This window comes from Neopelma chrysocephalum, unplaced genomic scaffold, assembly GCF_003984885.1.
Source record: "Neopelma chrysocephalum unplaced genomic scaffold, ASM398488v2 Primary Assembly neopelma1_25, whole genome shotgun sequence".
NCBI classification, from domain to species: domain Eukaryota; kingdom Metazoa; phylum Chordata; class Aves; order Passeriformes; family Pipridae; genus Neopelma; species Neopelma chrysocephalum.
In genome coordinates this window covers 8,418,757-8,437,154 of record NW_020897694.1, presented here as the reverse complement: position 1 = coordinate 8,437,154, position 18,398 = coordinate 8,418,757, and the positions used below count along the sequence as shown (strand labels likewise).

The 18,398-nt window shown below is 41.2% G+C and overlaps 2 protein-coding genes across 3 annotated transcripts; both read left to right on the top strand.

Moving 5' to 3' along the window:
• Positions 1–45: 45 nt before the first annotated feature.
• Positions 46–4,902, top strand: LOC113963704 (translation initiation factor IF-2-like). The gene is made up of 2 exons (XM_027675122.1): positions 46–145; positions 4,502–4,902. The coding sequence occupies exons 1-2, from the start codon at positions 46–48 to the stop codon at positions 4,900–4,902; spliced, it is 501 nt and encodes a 166-aa protein (XP_027530923.1).
• On the top strand, positions 4,660–16,709 carry ESD (esterase D). Of its 2 annotated transcripts, none has more exons than XM_027674356.1 (9): positions 4,660–4,702; positions 6,246–6,321; positions 7,042–7,130; positions 8,925–9,023; positions 11,705–11,829; positions 12,828–12,947; positions 13,492–13,590; positions 15,278–15,445; positions 16,487–16,709. In XM_027674356.1, exons 2-9 carry the CDS (start codon positions 6,254–6,256, stop codon positions 16,565–16,567), a joined length of 849 nt encoding a protein of 282 aa, XP_027530157.1. In that variant the 5' UTR covers positions 4,660–4,702; positions 6,246–6,253; the 3' UTR covers positions 16,568–16,709. The 2 variants fall into 2 exon arrangements, with proteins under 2 accessions (XP_027530157.1, XP_027530158.1); XM_027674357.1 differs by lacking the exon at positions 4,660–4,702 and adding an exon at positions 4,946–5,111.
• Positions 16,710–18,398: the final 1,689 nt, after the last annotated feature.

The following is an 18,398-nucleotide window of genomic DNA, read 5'->3' as shown; positions in this document are numbered from 1 at the left end:
AGTGCAAGCAAGACCAAAGGACAATACTGTTTCCCAAAAAGACCTATGGACTCAAATGAGAAGTCTCTAATGAACAAAAAAGAAGTAATGAAATCCAGAAATGGAGCAAAAGAGAAAAAGACCTCAATGTTTGTGGATAAAGTAAGTGAGTGTGTGTAGATTCTATCCTCTGCTTTGGGTTTTGTTGAATAAGAAGCACGTTGGGCAAGCTGAAGAAAAAATAAAGAACTGTCTTGAAGGGACAGCAGTTAATGACATGACAAGTTGCATCCAGGTGAAATCCTGATGGTATGGGAAAAAAGAAAAGAAACTTCAGAAGATCTATCTTCTATCTAAGACAAAAGGTAAGATAGATGGATGTGGTAAAGAAAAGGAAACAGAAAAAATAATCAATAACAATGAAGTGGCAGAAAATTCTCTTCCCTGTGCAGAGTTTCTCCCTTGAAAAGCTAAAGACTTAAAATAGGTTTTGTCAATACAGTCACCTGAAAAAATACTGAGAGATTATACTGTTACCACCCATATATGTTGCTTGGAAATGACCAATAGCATGGTATAAAGCATAGATTTACAGAATCACAGAATATTCTGAGTTGGAAAGGACCCACAAGGATCACTGAGTCCAACTCTTAAATGAATGGCCCATACAGGGGATCGAAACTGTAATCTTGCTGTAATTAGCACCAAGTTTTAACCAACTGAGCTAATAAGACAACTTAAGAATTTTTGCAAATATCACATTGAAATCATAAATGGCTAAATTATGAACAATTGCTATCAAGAACACTGGAAAAGTTCTTTACAGAAAAAAACAACATACAAATAATATCCTGGCAAAGTGGACTGTGAAGTGTGAATTCAGCACTCTGAATAACCAAAGTGAAAATGAGATCACATATAAAAAGTTGAGAAAAAAGTACTGAAAAGCACTGGCAGGAGGAAGTTAGTAACTGTAAGGAATTAGCTTGTGTGAACCTCTGAGACGGCAAGGCCATGGGAAAGCAACAGTGTCTCTGATGTGCTAAAACTGGCTGATAAACAGGAGGTTGGCATTAGCAAAACAAAGGCAACTGAAGAGCCACCTGTGTAAACAATGGAAGGGAGTAGAGATGATATCACCACTTAAGTAAGTACCAATAATGAGCTTAGTCCCTGCAATATGTATGAACCCATTATGGAGTGTATATTAAGCTGTTGTCAATCTGTAATAAATGAAGTTCGTTGATTCTCACATTGAGCGTCTCGTGCCTTCCCTCGTCACGTCAAGTAACTACCATCCTTAATTCAGACTATCAAAACAAAAACATTGGAAAAGTGTGTACCCAGATGCTGAGGGAAGGACTGTACTTTCTGAAAAGAAAATGGGAAAGGAAGAATTTGGTGCTATGAGCTTAAGACATACAGGTTGCTTGCCTACAATGTGAAAGTTTCTTGCTGGAAGCTTTACAGCAAATGTGTTTGAGTGGGTTGAACCTAAAAGTATGTTTCCCCAAGTACAGAAAGGATGGTGAAAAGGCAGAAGTCCTTCTGACAGAAAACAAAGACTTTCTTACTAGTGCCAACAGAAATTCTAGGTAGATGATGTGAAATCATATCACTGGATTAGATCAGTGGTAAAATATTAGAAAGCACTAAAAATGCTAGAAAACACTGGCTGTGTAGGAGGACCTCACAGAAAGTATGTTGGACCAGTATGTGTTGTATACAACAATAATGTAATACGTAAAGCAAGAATCCATAAGCCAAAAGATTTTCCAAAGTGAGTCTATATCTTTCTTTTAATATCCTTATTTCTACTGGTTGCCTTGCTGTACCATATGAGAAGCCATTTAATGATGAAAGAAAAGAAGCCTGTTTCACATCTCGTATCTTTTAGAGAATCCAAAATGATAGGCAGAATGCTAACAAAATGAATTCACAGGTGAGAGCTGCAGACACTGTCTCAAAGGATACAGAAGTGGCATTAATATTAAACAAATGCACATAACCAAAGATACTAGACAGATCTAACCACAGCACAGAAGAGATTGTACCAGCCTGGCTCCCTCTGCCTTACACTGTTCTTGACATTACCATGGTGCGTCAGCTCTGTGCCATGAAAACAGCTCTCTGGAGGGCTGTGACACAGCTCTCACATTACATACCTATGCATTTACTTTCACTCATTTTTGATTGAAAAGAAATAAAAAAATAATGTCTGCTATGGAGACGTGGGGAGGCCAGGCAAACTCATCAGCAGGCTGCCATTTGTATCCTTCTGAATATGTCACTGAAATGAGAGCAAATAGGACAGAGCCTATCTAAGGGACTTGGGTAGGAAGACCAAGGACACATAGAAATCTTATCAGTATCACTGCCTGAGTTAGTCAATTTTTATACTGACAAGAGAGAAATAAATAGCTAGAAACAATTGCAGATACCATGGAAAAGGAGACGTGCTTAATGAGAGCTGTCTACATATCCAAGAGAGAAAACAAACTGGCTAAAGTTTAGCTCAAATAACTAACTGGGCAATATCTTGCTAGAGAGAGTAGGGCATTAAGAGAGCTACAGAATGCACACAGAAAGAGACGGAAGGAACAACCTGAAGATCATCATGGCTAGGTTTCGCGAATGAAGATTGGGAAGGACTCTACCCACATTTGCTACAAGTGCACTGGTGGCTAAAGAGGTCTATCTCGCAGCGACATATACAGCACTAGGAATATGCAGCGCAAAGATAATATAAACTGTATTTATTTATAGATACATACAACTGTAAGAAAAATGTCAAAATATGTTTTGTAACTGTAGATATGACCTGCTTGACAATTTGTTTTTCCAACTAATAGCTTTTCAAAGGAAACCTATCAACACAAAACTCATCTGTCTTCCATCCTTGTGTGCTATTAACAACATCCCAGATCACTAAAATCAAAATGATTTTATAACTCTGTCTTGCTGGGTATTTTTTCATTTCACCTCCTTTTAGCTGCAAGACAAAATCTAATCATCAGTTCCAGAAACTGAAGGGAGTTTAATGTACTGCAGGGAATGTTCAAAGTAAACACATACTCCTTCATTAAGAACTGCACTCATAGAAGAAGAATTTGTTTAATATTTATACCCCATCCATAATCACATACACGGAGTTATCTACTTGAGAGTACACCTGTTGAGAATGGTCGTTCCTTTTCCTATGCCACAGTCATGCCTTTTTTTAATTGCTGATTTTTGGGTCATGCCAAAGAGACTTGGGTTCAGTTCCTGACTTTCCAAAAAACTTTCTCTGTGAACTTGAATGAGTCACTCATTATCTAATCTGCTGTACACTGTCACTGATATCTTTGCAAAGTTATATTACCAACTAAAAATTTTAGTGTTTTGCACAAGTGCAAACAGCTACAGAAAGCAAAGGGTCCCCTCTTTTGCCTCAATTCTCTACTCACAAAATTGCAGAAAATACATCCTTTCATCTTTGTAAAGAGTTTATTCTATGCAAGCTGGGCATACATCATATCATCATCATCATGACTAGTCTTCGCGAATGAAGATTTGGGAAGGGCTCTACCCACATTTGCTACAGGTGCACTGGTGGCTAAAGAGGCCAATGCGAGATAGACAAGATCGACAACAACCTGAAGAGTGCTAGAGAAATACAAGAAGAAACACAATTTAATTTGATTAATGGCAACTTAACCCCATCTTGACAAAGAAAAACTGAGAAAACGAAATTTAAACAGCTCAGAGACAGACTATTTGTACCAACTACATCCAAGTAGAGAGACAAGATAGCTAAGCTGCTCTGGAAGGCAAGATGTGTGGCCCAGGTCTAAGGTCCAGTAGCTGCAGTCCAAACAGATCTGCCAGGGAAGAATACAAAGTACTCAGGGTACAAACTTGTCAGTACTGTGCCTTGCTGGAAGAAGGGATCAAAAATACAAAGGGAATTACTGTCACATTGGCAAAGTAAAGACTGCAAAATGTTATGGGCAAAAATAGTTGCTGCCAGTGCAATACATGGTAGAAGACTACAAAGAGGGAGAGAGCTTTGCTGAGGACAATTTTTGACAACTGATAGGCATGTTTAACTGCAAATAAGTAAATAAATAAATAAATAAGAAATTAAAAAAAAAAAAAAAGAGAGACCAGACCCTCTAACAGCAGAAAGTGAGATAATTTGGGTTATGAATAAGATGGAAACACTACCAATTGTCTGCTTTACTTTGCTATCTTGCAGGTGAGGTGTAAAATACCTAATTAGAATTTGAGTCCATTATAAAATTAGCAGTCTGTCAGGTGGCAGCTGCTATGAAGACCTCTAAAATACTGAGGGGAGGTAAAACATTTAGAACGTACAGATGCAGCGGTCCCAGCTCAGGCATTTTGTCTACCCTTGAAGAGGGACAATGACACTAACAGAAACACTTGCTGCTTCGAATAGTCCACTATTATCAGATTCTTTGGATTAACTTTTTATTTAATTCTTAATTTTCTTACTGCTCAATATATTCTCCTGCAGAGCCGCGAGGGCCACCTCCGCAGCGCAGAGGCTCAGAGGTGCTCGGTACCCAGCTTACCCTCCCCAGCGGCCGCGCCGCCGCCGCACCATGGCGGGTGGGAGGCGGGGGCGGGCCGGGGCGGGGGTGCCGGGAGGCCGCCTGCGCGCAGGGACTGCCCCTCACCCCGCACCGCCAGCGCTCGGGCCCGTCGCACCGCCGCGGTAAGGGAGCGGGGAAGGGGCCGCGGGCCGGGCGGTGCGGGGTGGGGAGCGCGGGGCGGCCGAGCCGGGGCCGCGCTGTGGGGAGAGCGGGCGGCGGCAGCGGCAGGGCCGTGCGGGCCCGGCCGGCAGGAGGCCGCGGGGGAGGGATCGCTGTCTCCGAGGGCGGGAGGGTGGAAATGGAGGCACAGGAGAGCGCTTAGGGGCAGCGGGCAGGACTGGCTATGTGGAAACGGAAAGGGGCGTCCCGAGCCGAGCCCGGCCGAGCCGCGGCCTTGATACTGCTTCAGCCCCTCTAGCTCGGTGCTGCGGTGGGATGGGTGTAAGGCACTGCCTGGTGCCCGCCCCTCGGCTGCGGCCCCTCCTACCGGGGTGGTAGGAGACAACGATCAGCCCCTGAGGGCTCTCCGTGGTGAGTGTCTTTTCTTGGCCGGTGCCCCACAGAAGCGCACAGCTCTTAGGAGTGAAACGTTTTCGGTTTGACATTTGTTACCTGGTGTGATATTACCTGGTTTCTTCTCAGGATTTTCTTGTATGCCGACCCTGGCAACCAGTGACAGGACCCGAGGGAATGGCCTGAAGTTGTGTAAGGGGAGGTTTAGGTTGGATATTGGAAAATGGTTCTTCACCCAGAGGGTGGCTGGGCACTGGAACAGGCTCCCCAGGGCAGTGGTCACAGCACCAAGCCTGACAGAGTTCAGGATGCATTTGAACAATGCTCTCAGGTACACGGTAGGATTCTTCGGGCTGTCCTGCTAAGAGTTGGACTTGATGATCCTAGTGGGCCCTTTCCAACTCAGTATATTCTGTGACCCTTTTGGTCTGTCCCCTTTTCAGCTGCCTGGTTGGACGTACTGCCTGTGCACACTGACAGTGTCCACTTCTCTGTCAGCCTTCCCGAATTTCCTTAGCAAATTTACTACTTTTGCACTACCAGCTATTCTAAAACTCCCATTACTCTTTCTTTGCTTGTATTTTTCATACTGCTTGCTGCAGGAATAAGCCTTCTGCTTCTCTGTTTCTGCCATCCCACAGAGTGTTAGAACATGGTAATTAATTTCCATCAAAGATGAGAACAGTCCTCAGTATTGTGGTAATTAGTGGCTGGATGCTACCACACACACCGAGTGAAAGGTGGGACAGGTTTATCTCCTGTACAGTCATTGTGGAGGTAGCAGCCTGGCCCCATGTCACAGGCAGCTGCAGGTTAACCACAGCACGTGAGATTGCTTGTTGGGTAGCGGCGTTGGTAGACAAAGAGCAAGCCACAGTTACTGCAGAGGTAAAGGTGATTGAAGATGTGGGTCTATAGGAAATCAGGAAGGCTTTGCCTGTCCTGCTCACAAGAGTTCAGTCTCCCCTTTCCCTTTTCTGTAGGGAAATAAAAAGTTAATGAAAGATCAGAAAGTGTTTTCAGGAGATTCTGAAAAACTATAAAACTAAACAAAGATATTTCAAGTTGTACTCAACTCTTCTTTTCTCAAAACTCACTGTAAGTCCAGGAATGTTTTATTTTCAAATTTAACTTACTCCTCTTTTTTTGCAGTTAAAATCATGGCTCTGAAACAAGTTTCCAGCAACAAATGCTTTGAGGGTTTCCAGAAGGTGTTTGAACATGACAGGTAAACACTGCTAAAGCAGCCTAGATGTTTAGCATGGGGCTAAACATATACTTTCATTGCTGTGAGTGTTTTCAGTCTGCAGGAAAATAGCATGTTCCCACTAATATCTGTATTTCAGTAAGAAATAATGTCTTCTGCTGCTTTGGCTGTGTTCTTGTATTTCTGTGTTAATGTTTAACATAATCTAGTGTACTTAGTGCTGCAGATCTGAGATAGGAAGCCAGTATTTTTACCTTTGAAAATGAAGCTCCATCACTTTGGATTGTCTTATTTGCGGCACAGAGAATCACTGTGGGTGCAAAGTTCCATTCACTCTACTAGATATTTCACTTCTATGCCCTCAGGAAAAGAGCAGACAGATGCAGTAGATCTTCAGTAAAAATTACTTTGCAATTTAATAGCCAAAGCTCAAGTTAAATATTGCTGGGGTTCAGAATTCAGTTTTCAAACTGTTCCCAGTTAGCAGCACTGCGAAAATGTGGCTTATTTGTAAGCCTCTGTTGTAAGGATATTCAGAACAAGGTAGGAAAGTCAGCTGTTGCCAATTCGAGTCTAAGGCTGAGTTTAAAAATGGCTTTTAACTTCATTTACCTTAGCTGTTACAATTCACTGACAAAATCTCTCTTTGAATTAAATGCATTGAGTTACCTTTCTTTTTTTGATGATAGTGATCTTGTTAATCAAGTAGTGGTGATAACAAGGAGTCTTTTATTAATACAGTGCAGAACTAAAATGCAAAATGAAATTTGGAATCTACTTGCCTCCAAAAGCGGAAACTGGAAAGTGTCCTGTGCTGTATTGGCTCTCGGGTAAGTAACGTGAATTTTAGTAATTTAAAAAAGATAATCTTAAACATGTTCAAACTACTGAGCTGCGGTTACTGAAAACCTAATGTAGAGGTACTAAAGTGGCAGCTCTTGAATTCTACAAAAGATCATCTTCTGGAAGAAGCATTTACTTTGAGCATACTGTGATACATTAGGATGCAGCCAGCCTTGGGGTAGCCTACCAGTTCTAAATGCTCAGTGTTCAAAATATTCTGCCCTTGTGTTCTAAAATATTCATACTTTTTGTTCCAAAACTTATACATTTAAAGGTTCTCCTGAAAGGCCTTCCCACTGGGGCACTTCCTGCTTCCCTTTTTTTATGACAGACTGCTTCAGCTAACAGAGTAGGGATGTGAAATACAGCCCATGGAAGCCAGCACATTTGTCCTGTGGACTCCATCTTATTCTGAGTGCGGTTTTGCAGGGAGCAGCTGGTGAACTTGAAGAGAGAGGTGCTGTTAGCTGCTTTAGTGCAAGTACATCTAGAGTAAGGTAAACGTGTAGGATCAGAAAGGGCCAGGGGCTGAACAAGGTTGTGCAAGAGCAGTGAAGTTGTCCATCCACAGCATCATTTCTTCGTGTCTCCAGCTCCTGCAGCTTCCTATCCATCTGCTATCTTGCTGGATGTAAGGCAAGCTGGGATGAGTCTGTGTGTACAGACATGTGCTCCCAGTTATCCTGGCTTTGTTTCTCCATCCTATTTCTGCCATCTCCCATAGAGCTGGGTCTTGCACCAAAACTGCATAAATAATGTTAAGGCATTATTTATTGCATAAATAATGTTAAGGCTTTCAAAATGGTCAGATTTATGTTGGTGAAGGCTCTTGGATAAATTAATTAAATCATTGGTTTTTTTCCTATTATTCAAGATGAAAAGCACAAACTCTGTTCTGTAATTTTAGGAGTTGCTTTGTTGAGACTTCTGTTTAGAAAGCAGGAGACTTGACTGTTAGTGTGAATAATATGCTCCTTGTATGTATTCATTACACAAAATAGCTAGTAGGTCTGATTTGGAGAATGACAGCAGACTACGTAAAAATGTTTATCCTTAATGTTAGAAACATCAAAATTATCTGAAGACCTCTGAGCCATGCAGCACATTTATTTTTTGAATGTAAACCATGCTGTCTTGGCTAGTATATCCATCAAATGAGGTTATTTGCAACTTGCCCTCAGAGAAAACAAGAATCATTAAACCCTCTCAAATTGTACAATGAAGAAAAATTAAAATATTCGTGTGGAGTATTATTTATTTGTAATTGGACTTAATTTGGGCCTGCTGCAGTACAGAAGGCATGGATTGCTGTGGGTTTGGAGCAAAGTGCTTACAGGCCCTTATACTGCCTAAAGTATGTGAACTTTGTCAGACCACAAGTGTAATTCTGTGATGCAAACAGCTGAGATGGCAGTAGACAGAAAAATATAGTTGCAGGGTTAGGTGTCAGAAGTAAAGGATGTCAACCTTAGCAACAGTGTCTGTGGTTAATGGATTTAAATTCATGGTAGTTGAGGGCACTATTAAGCTATATGAGTAGGGACTCAGGGGGATACGGAGTACACACTGACCTGGTTTTGATCACGTTAGTGTTACTAGACCTGACATGCAACTGTGTCTGTTTCTGTGGATTGTTAAGTATTGTTGAACCTAGTGGAAAGACTTTTCCCTGTTTATGGAGATAGGAATCCCTTGTTTTTCAAAACCTTTTCTGTCAAGAAGGGTTTTGAAACCGGTGTACTGTGAGTGATGAGTAACCAGTGATATTTTTATTTCTCTAGGGTTAACTTGCACAGAACAGAATTTTATAACAAAAGCTGGTTTTCAACAAGCTGCAGCTGAACACGGTCTTATTGTGGTTGCACCAGACACAAGCCCACGTAAGTTCTAGCAAGAGACATAAGAATTGTTACAAAGAAGGGCACTGTCTCTATCTTTGGCTAATGGAGTGCTGCAGTTTGCTACAAAGTGTGTTGCCCACCTGAGTCAGAATATGACCTCATCTTCTGTATCTTGAATTGTTCGCTAGATCATATTGTGTGTGTACTTAATAACGTGGTAGTGAGGGTTCGACATCTGAAACTCTTGCTGTTGTGGCACTAAAACTAGAACAAAGAGGCCATTGAAATCAGCACGAATGAGGAGAGGAAAGAAAAGTGAAACAAGAATCATGTGTTATTAGAATTCTTGCTGACACTTTGTGACTTGCTGAGACTCTGTAAAACCTGCAGAACTGTGTTGTGACACAAAGCTGCAATGCTTGCTCTTTATTGTATTCTGTCTTCTAAAGCCGATTAAACACATGTCTTTAGAGGATTCCAGTACTTGGAAAAGCAAACCAGAAACCCTTCCCCCCCTGCCCTTACAATAGACTACTGATGAACAGACTTTTTAAATGTTGTGCTGTTATTTGTATACGGCTGAGTATGGGAAACCTGAAAATCATGGATCAGCACTTATTGGAAATAGAGTCATTTGGGGATTCAGTCTTGTATGTTTCGTATTTGCTGGATTCTGCTAAACTCTCATGGGTGCTATATACAAAGGTGGCAGTCTTCCACTATTTCCCAAGCTTTAATGGGTCAGATCTGAATAGAGGCAATATTGAAATGATGTGATATTCTGTCCATAAAATATTTTTCACATTGAGGTTTTGAAGTTGTGTCAGGTCAAAGAACATAAATACATGTTTCTAGTGAAGAAGAGAGACAGAAGAGCAAAACTTGTGTGTGAATGAACTTTACACTTCATTGTTGCTATTTGCTGCAGGCTAGAGATGGGCAGCTAACCTTTGCCTTATTGACATTGAGTGATTATACTGGAACTTGTTTTTGATGTTGTCTGTGTAAGTTGTCTCCATCAATGTGTAACTGCATTTGCATATTCATTGCTGTGTCCATTTTTTTAAAATCCTTTTTGGCAGCTTCTCTTGTGCCTTTAAGTCTAATAACTGATAAGGATTGCTTCACTATTTGGATGAAATTCAGTATGTGTTTCATATTATACTCTTAAATTTTAGCTCAGAGACTCCAAATGTTCTTAAATCTCTTTGAGCTGTCTGGAGAAACAAGTGAAGAGCTATTAAAATATAATCATTAGTTAAGAGATCTGAGCACATGCAGTGAAAATGCTTACATATGCCTTTTAACTGTGTAGTTATGACTAAATGAGAATTATCTTCCAGGAGCTAGGAAATGTACCTGGTGGGTAAAAAGACTGCATGAAATCATTAAATACCTGTCATTACAGACCCTCTGTGAGGCCTTGGTAGACTTTACTTTTCCTTCTTTTAAGGGGTTTGCTTTTCCAGGCAGGTGTGCTGAGCAGTATTATGCAGATTTCTTTTCAAATTTCTATTTTTTCAAGGCTTCATGAAAGTTTCTTTTAGCATAATGAGCGTTGCCTTCATTGGCTGGCAGGACTTGCTGAGTTTTTGTCTATCTCCGAGGTACCAAAGATAGACTTTCTATATCCAACATGTTGTGTAAGCACCCTGAGTCCTGTTGGACTGTTAAGTTATGAAATCACTCAGCATTCAAGGGCATGTCAGTCTGGAGCAGAGTCAACTTTGAATCCTTGTGCAAATCTGATTTCACACTGTGACAGGGTGGCAGGTATCTTTACACAAATTATGAGGCACTGTCAAATTACACATGGGTTTGCAGTGTAATCTGACAGTGGTAAAAACCCATGTAATTTTGGATTGCAGAAACTAGGAACATTTTGGAGAAAGAGAGGCCATTATTTTCCTACCACATATACCTTGAAATATTACATTCTGTTCTGCAAACCAGGCTGGTAAATCACAGACTAATCAAAGGGAGGACTGGATGGGATGTATTACTTTCAAGGACACATCTGCAAATTTAGTTTGAAAGCGTAGCCTTGGAAAAGAGGTTACAACCCTGCAGTTATTCAGAGAAGAAGCTACTTAAGTTTCATGGAGAGATATAGGTGGAAGCAATTAAATGAATTGCAGAAAAGGTAGAGGTATAGACTTAAGGAATTACAGGAACAGTAAGTGTTATTATTCTCTAGAATCTTAGAAAGGAAGGTTAGCAAACATTATTTGAAACACATAAATTGGCCTGGGCACACTATTTGGTGGTACGTGTTCTGGGGGAAAGGAAATTTTCTTCAGTTTCGGTTTCTCACGTAGTTTCTTATACTTGATAGGATGAGGCCTAGAGACTGAAATAAGCTGATAGTGCCAATTAACAAATAACAACTTTTGATTAAGTCCCTAGGTAAATTGGACAAAGTTTTACAGAAGTAATTTTGGAGAGATCTGTATGTTATATTTAGTTATGAAGAGATACTGAAACTATTTAGAAGTTTGATATATATGCAGGTATTATGTAACTGACATTTTGAAAGTGTTGTTGAAATAACTGTTGAAAACATTGTACTAATGAATGAAAATCTGAATTGTTTTATATTTGGAGGGGTAGAGATATGATGATTGGGAAACTTGAGTCCCAAGTCTCTGATTTGTATGGCAGTTTCTCCAATTCTGAACATGTAGTAAAGACAGTAACTATACAAAGAATTTTCATGCTAGGTGGCTGCAATGTTGAAGGAGAAGATGAAAGCTGGGATTTTGGCACTGGTGCTGGTTTTTATGTGGATGCCACTGAAGATCCTTGGAAAACAAACTATAGGATGTATTCCTACATAAAAGATGAGGTAACTTTGCTCCTGTTGATGCTGGGTAAGGTAAAGGGGTACGGTTCAGTCATACTCTTTGTTCCTAGCACCAAAGTTTGCTTAAGGTGATTTTGATAGCCTGTGGATGGTTTGTCATTTTCTTGCTTTTCTCTGTTATAAAAAGAATGTATTATTTCTTTTTGAATCCCTGATTGTTTCAGTGATTGGATTTATCCAGTTGTTAGGCCTTTCCCCACCAAACAGATATTGTCATAGAACTGAGGAGAGAGAACCACAGCACGGAGACGATAACATCTGGCAGGGCTTGAGCAGGAACTCCTTGAGTCGGCTTTCCTACTGGAGATGCTGCAGGGTTGGCCTATGCTTCTGATCTTAGTTTGTTATCTGTGCATTCTCTGCTCCTGTAAAATCTCTGCTCTGCTGCTTGTGAAACAACGCACTGCATTTCACTGCACCAGTACTTCACCTGTATTGCCTGTTCACACTGTTTTTGCTGTCTTGCGGGGGATGGGGAGGTGGTTCTTTAACTGGGTGTGAAAGGAGATCCTTGAGATATATATTAGAAAGGTGAGTGTCCAGTTTACTCTTAGGTGTTTCGTGTGGTCTGCAATAAAGCCAGAGTTAATGGGAATATGGGGAAAATAGTATCCCAAGAAAAATTTGCCATTCTGGTCACTTACAGGAGCACATGCATATTTATGTCTCTATCAAGAAATTTCTCTTAGGAAATTCCCACATCTTGTGTTACAAGGTTATGATAGATTTCTATAGAGATAGTTTGAGTTACTTATTATTGGTTGAATTGTTTCCTTTTGATTTTACAGTCGTGTTCAGGTTGCTTTCAGGCCATGATCACAAATGTCAGGCTGGAACACAGATGTGCCTTTGGTTTCAGTGGCTTCGTGGCATTAAAATGTGTTAATTAATTGGTTAGTTAGTTAATTCGTTGTGTGATTTTTTCTTAAACACGCTCAAGTTGCTTTAACATTCTTATTACACTGTTGTTTCCTTTACAGCTGCCTAAACTAATAAATGCCAATTTTCCAACTGACTCTGAACGGATGTCTATTTTTGGCCATTCCATGGGAGGTCATGGAGCTCTTATTCTTGCTCTGAAGAATCCTGGAAAGTACAAAGTAAGATACAGTATAGGTTATATAAGGTATACTAATGCTTATAGATATTTCCCTAGAGAACAGGAGACTCAAGGGAGACCTCATCACTCTCTACAACTACCTGAAAGGAGGTTGTAGCCAGGTAGGGTTTGGTCTCTTCTCCCAGGCAGCTGTCAGCAATACAAGAGGGCATGGTCTTAAGCTGTGCCAGAGGAGGTTTAGGCTAGATATTAGGAAGAAATTCTTTACAGAGAGGGTAATCAGGCATTGGAATGGGCTGCCCAGGGAAGTGGTGGGTTCTCCGTCCCTGGAGGTTTTTAAGATGAGACTGGATTTGGCACTTAGTGCCATGGTCTGGTAACCACAGTGATAGTGGATCAAGGGTTGGACTTGATGATCTCGGAGGTCCCTTCTAACCTGGCTGACTCTGTGATTCTGTGATTCTATAGATGTGGCAGAAGAAAACATAATTCTGAGTTCTGTTACAGCATTAAATGTATCAACAGTTTCAGTTGCAGGAGTTCATTGTTACATAGTATTTTTTTCATGCTTTCTTTCTGAGCAGTCTGTATCAGCATTTGCTCCTATCTGCAACCCAATTCAGTGTCAGTGGGGGAAGAAAGCCTTTGGTGGATATCTGGGACCAGATACAAGCAAATGGGAGGTATGTGTTGCAACCACAGTTCTTTGATAACACATGAACGAGTGATCTGTAAATATATTGCAGCAGGAGTCTGGAATGAAACTCTGGGGTTCCCCTGAGCTGGTGCTGTTGTTTTGCTACACCCCTAAGCATGGAAAAGCATTGTTTGTTTCTGGTGGGTATGACTTGCTGTTGCCTGATGGTGCTTATAAAAATGTAATGAGATAGAGGTCTCTCATCAAATTGACTACATTCCTCTCTGGTTTATGAAAATTTAAAAATCTGTGCTAAGAAGAATTGTGAGCAGTTGATTTATGATCAGTTGATTTTTGTAGTAGCCTGAAAAGAGCCTGCTGCAAACTGTTCAGAGACTGATGAGCCTCATGGCATCTTCAGGGGCAGCCTGTGGGAGGCAGCTGGAAGAGGAACCCATTGGATACTTGGAAATTCATATCCTGTAGAACAGGATTAAACTAGACAAAGTTAGGTTTTAGCTCCCGGGCCTCAATTTTGAGATGTAAGTAGTCATATATGAATGGCTGAGATACAAAAATGTTTATCTGCATGCTGCTGCATTATTTGGGCAGCTGTTCAGTGTTCTTAATCTCAGCTTAAACATTGCACTGTATTTCTAGAACTAAGTTGAAGGGATCATCATGACTAGGTACTCAGATTTCCTTGTAAATAAGCACAAGCTGCAGTTAAATTCCTTGGAAATTTGATTAAAGTACCTGCTAGGAAGACATCCAGGTCTGATTAAAACACTACAGAAAAGGAGAGTGCTAGCTGCAAGTTAGAGTAGCTTGTATACTTAGAAATCACCAGTTAGACTTGATTAGACTTAATGTATTTGTTGTGAAACAAAACAAAACAGATCAACCCCCAAAACAAAACCTGGGTTTTGTCCCCTTAACTTGCTTTGTTCTTCTGTAAACCCAGTCCACTAGATCAACAGCAGTCATCAGGAACAGACTTACACCTGCCTTTGGCACAGATATACAACCTCTGATTTCTGTATTTTGGCTTAAGATTGCCATGTAAATATGTGCAGGATCATTTTATACCATGGCCACAATGCTTGGGTGAGCCCAAGCTCCCATTTCCATTGTAGTGTCATTTTTGGATCTAAAAGCACCTTGGAAGGATGGCTCTGATGCCTTGGTGCAGGACTTTGGCTTTGCTGTTTGTTGGTGACCAGTCTTCTCCACAGCCTTAAACACTTTGCTGTCTTTTTAAAGGAATTTTTTATTTCGAGCATGTACCAAGCACAGGACCCCAGAGGAAACATATTCCCCATGCACAATTACATTTTGATACATGTACGTTTAGAGCCTTTAAGTTATGATGTGTGCTGCCAAAGTAGTTACATCAAGATACCAAGTTTCTTTAGCAGGATTTAGTGTCTGAACAAGGGTGTGAATCAGTACTGATTATACTGCTGTTTTCTGATTCTCCTGGGCTGGATTCTGTTCGGTCAAACTGCCAACTTGGAAATTAGGTAGATCATGCAATTTGCCCTTTTTAGACCATGGGTATTAATTTTCAATTGCTTGGAATTTCTGTAGTTTTTTTGCTCTTTCAAAGTGTAACTTGGTGTCCTGATCAGTGCTGCCCAGTACCCGCTCCGTGCCATTCTTTTCTTGAAGTCAGCAAAGTGGACCCAGCCGCACATATGTAACTGGATGTTGCTTCTCATTTATTTTTGCAGGCATATGATGCTACACAGCTTGTGAAGGCCTACTCAGGCCCTCGCCTTGACATCTTGATTGATCAGGGCAAAGATGACCAGTTCCTATCTGCGGGCCAGTTACTGCCTGATAAGTTCATCGCTGCCTGCACAGAGCAAAAAATCCCAGTGGTCTTCAGACTACAGCAGGCAAGTTGCTTCTGCAGCCCTCGATTGTTGGGTTCTTGCTTTGTGATTTTTGGATCTATGCAGCAGGCAGTGAAGAGAGTGTCTTGTTAACGGGACATGCTCTCGCTCTTGTCCCTGGCCAAGTGAGGAAGAGGGTGGGAAGTGACACTTTCTGTTGTATCGGCCATCAAGGGATGCACCTGATTCAGTTGCACTTCACCACTAGGTGCCGTCACAATTCCAGTTTGTACAGGCCGATCCCTTGCTGGTGGCTCGAGTTGCCAGTGCTTGGCTGAAGACACAGCATTAGTCATTTTTACTAAGTATCACAGTCACTGTACAAGCAAAGTGACAGATGGCCTTTTGCTGGATCCCTTCTCTGTGCTGTGGGTATTGTGCTCAACATAAAATTTCATGATGATTTAGTTTGCATGTGTCTGTGTAAATCAGGAAAGGGGTGGAATTGCTTAAAATCTTAGAATCACTTAAGGACCTGGGTGGAAGGATTGCTTTTTCCTATAGTGCAGTGACCCAAAACAACACTGTCCTGAGAGCCACTGACAACTTCCAGCCAGACCCAGTGAGGGGCCCAGGTCTGGAGAGTGAGGGATTGTCCTCTCTCATTTATCATAAACCCTGCACCTAGAGTTAGTGCTGATGAAGGGGAGTGGTTAAGAGGTTGACATCATTTTAGCAGTATGGATGGGGAGGTAATTCAGACCTGGGCTGTGTTGTCCATATGCCCTATGTTTTGCCAGTAGGACAGTGGGAACTGTTCTCTCCAATTGCATCTCATTCTGGAGCTGACACTTGCTGTTTCCCCTCTCTAGCTTAGTGGCCCAGATTTGGGCAGGTTAAGGTACTTTGTTTGTTTAGCTTTCTAGTGTTCATATATACCTACCCTGTTGGATAGTCTTTAGCATTTTTAGATATAATCCAGGTATTTCTTAAAATGGATCAAACCAGGAGAGTCATTACCTTTTCTATAAGAGAGCTTAGCATGATTTCTTTATTACAGACCTTATGTTGTTTGCTGATTTCTTTATTGTTGTTCTTTTCTAGGGTTATGATCACAGCTATTTTTTCATTGCTACATTTATTAATGATCACATCAAACACCATGCAAAATACCTCAATGCCTGAACCACTTGGATGTGTGTTGCCTGTCCAACATGAATCAAGGGATAGAGATGAATTAAACAAAAATCATTTGCTGAAGTAATGTTTGTAAAATGGAACTCTTCTGATTGTACTGCTAAGAAAAATAAAAGTCCCCCTTAATTTGTTGTGTGTGCTTTAGAGTAAGTATTTGGAATGTTCCTCCATGCTTGGAAAACTCTCTGAACACCATGAAGGTGCATGTTGCATTCTGAGTAAAAATGTAATTCAGCAGATGAGTCAGTTTCAGGCTATGAGTGTGGGTATGTAGGTGGGACCTCAAGACAGTTTCTAGTGCAACTGTGCAGAGACAGGGGTGTCCCTTCAGCAAATTAATTACTGGGGTTCACCTCATCCCTTAATGGTGAAGGAAGTCAACTAATCAAGCTACTTAATTAATCTGAAGTGGTAGGTGTATTTTTTCTTGGCCTGTCTGAATACATTCCAAGGACAAAGTCTGGTGGAGAATACAGACAGAAGCTTTCTGTGCACAGTGGTTTACTGTCCCGTGCATTACGACATCAAACAGATGATGTGGAGCATTTAATGGATGATACTTAAAAGAAAAGACCTCTTATAAACCACATGAAGGAAGCAGTCTGTAGTAAAGGAGGGTTATTTTCTCCATTTGTTTGATTATTGCTGAGTGGGAAAGGCTTATGCTGTGTTTCTTAGATTTAACAGGACTGACAGGGAACTACTAAATAGATCTGAAAAAAGCAATTCCTGTCTAGATGATCTCATATCTCATTGTTGAAAGTGTGTGTGCTTATTGTACAAAAGATGGCAGAATGTAGGCCTGACAGTTGTAGATCTAAAATAGTTCCCAGTGGTATAATTCTGCCAGCTACCTTGGACAAGAACACAGATTGTTCCAGTGAGCTGTTTATCATATGTTCAAGTAATCCCTTGTAAACTCTGCTTTCTCATAGTTCAGTAGGACCTGAATCATTGCTCAAACCTTGACTCACTCTTGACAGAGGAAATAGCAGGATAGATGTAGGATCAGTTGCCTTTTTTAAGCAGTGCTGAATGCTCTTCTGTCTCTGGCCCCTTCCAGATTCTGGGCTCCAGGGAGTCTGATGCTGGGAACTTACATTTCTCTGCTGGTGACAGGCTTAAATTATGTAATGACTTTTATCAATGTTGCATCTACTTATTTGTGAGGTGAGCTCTGAAGGCTAGGAATATGCAAGTGTACGCATTGCAAGAATTCTCCAAAAGGACACTATTGCAGAAAGATTCTCTCCTTCCCAAATCCACTACCAAATGTGAAAAAATACAGCCATGAAGTCACCTGGTTAAGATACTTCATTAGAAAAATGAGAATCTAGCACAATCTGTACTTGGGAGACTTCAGAAACCCACATGGGAAAGAGAAGGCTGTGTGTGTGTCCTACCTACAAGCAGTAATACCTACTTGTTTCTGCAGACGGGCAGCACAAAGCAGCTCAGCACAGCCCTGGTGCGTTGGGTTATCCCCAGGTCTGAAGGTGTTACTGCATTATTACTCGGATTCAGTAGAATAAAGGAATTAGCCAGAATAAAGCCAGATTTTGTTTGCTAAAGCAGAAGTCTGCAGAATAACCTCTGCATTTCAGGAGGAGGGGAAGGAGGAGAAAAAACTGCCCTGTGCAGAGAAGTGGAAGCAGTAAAATGAATGACTAATACATCAGTGTGAGCAGGAACAAACTGAAGGAGGAGTCTCCCTGAGCCCACCCAGCCCTGGAAGCAGAGGGCAGATAATTCACTGTCACTGAAGGACTGGCAGGAGACTTTAACAACAGGAGCAACAAAGGTGCAGGAACCACATTTG

What these genes read in the sequence shown, in the direction of transcription:
- ESD (XM_027674356.1), top strand. Translation starts at nt 6,254, where the DNA reads ATGGCTCTGAAACAAGTTTCCAGCAACAAATGCTTTGAGGGTTTCCAG. An exon ending in CAGATACAAGCAAATGGGAG is followed by an intron (nt 13,591 to 15,277) that starts GTATGTGTTGCA and finishes TTATTTTTGCAG; the next exon opens with GCATATGATGCTACACAGCT. An exon ending in TGGTCTTCAGACTACAGCAG is followed by an intron (nt 15,446 to 16,486) that starts GCAAGTTGCTTC and finishes GTTCTTTTCTAG; the next exon opens with GGTTATGATCACAGCTATTT.
- LOC113963704 (XM_027675122.1), top strand. Translation starts at nt 46, where the DNA reads ATGGACTCAAATGAGAAGTCTCTAATGAACAAAAAAGAAGTAATGAAA. An exon ending in AATGTTTGTGGATAAAGTAA is followed by an intron (nt 146 to 4,501) that starts GTGAGTGTGTGT and finishes ATTCTCCTGCAG; the next exon opens with AGCCGCGAGGGCCACCTCCG.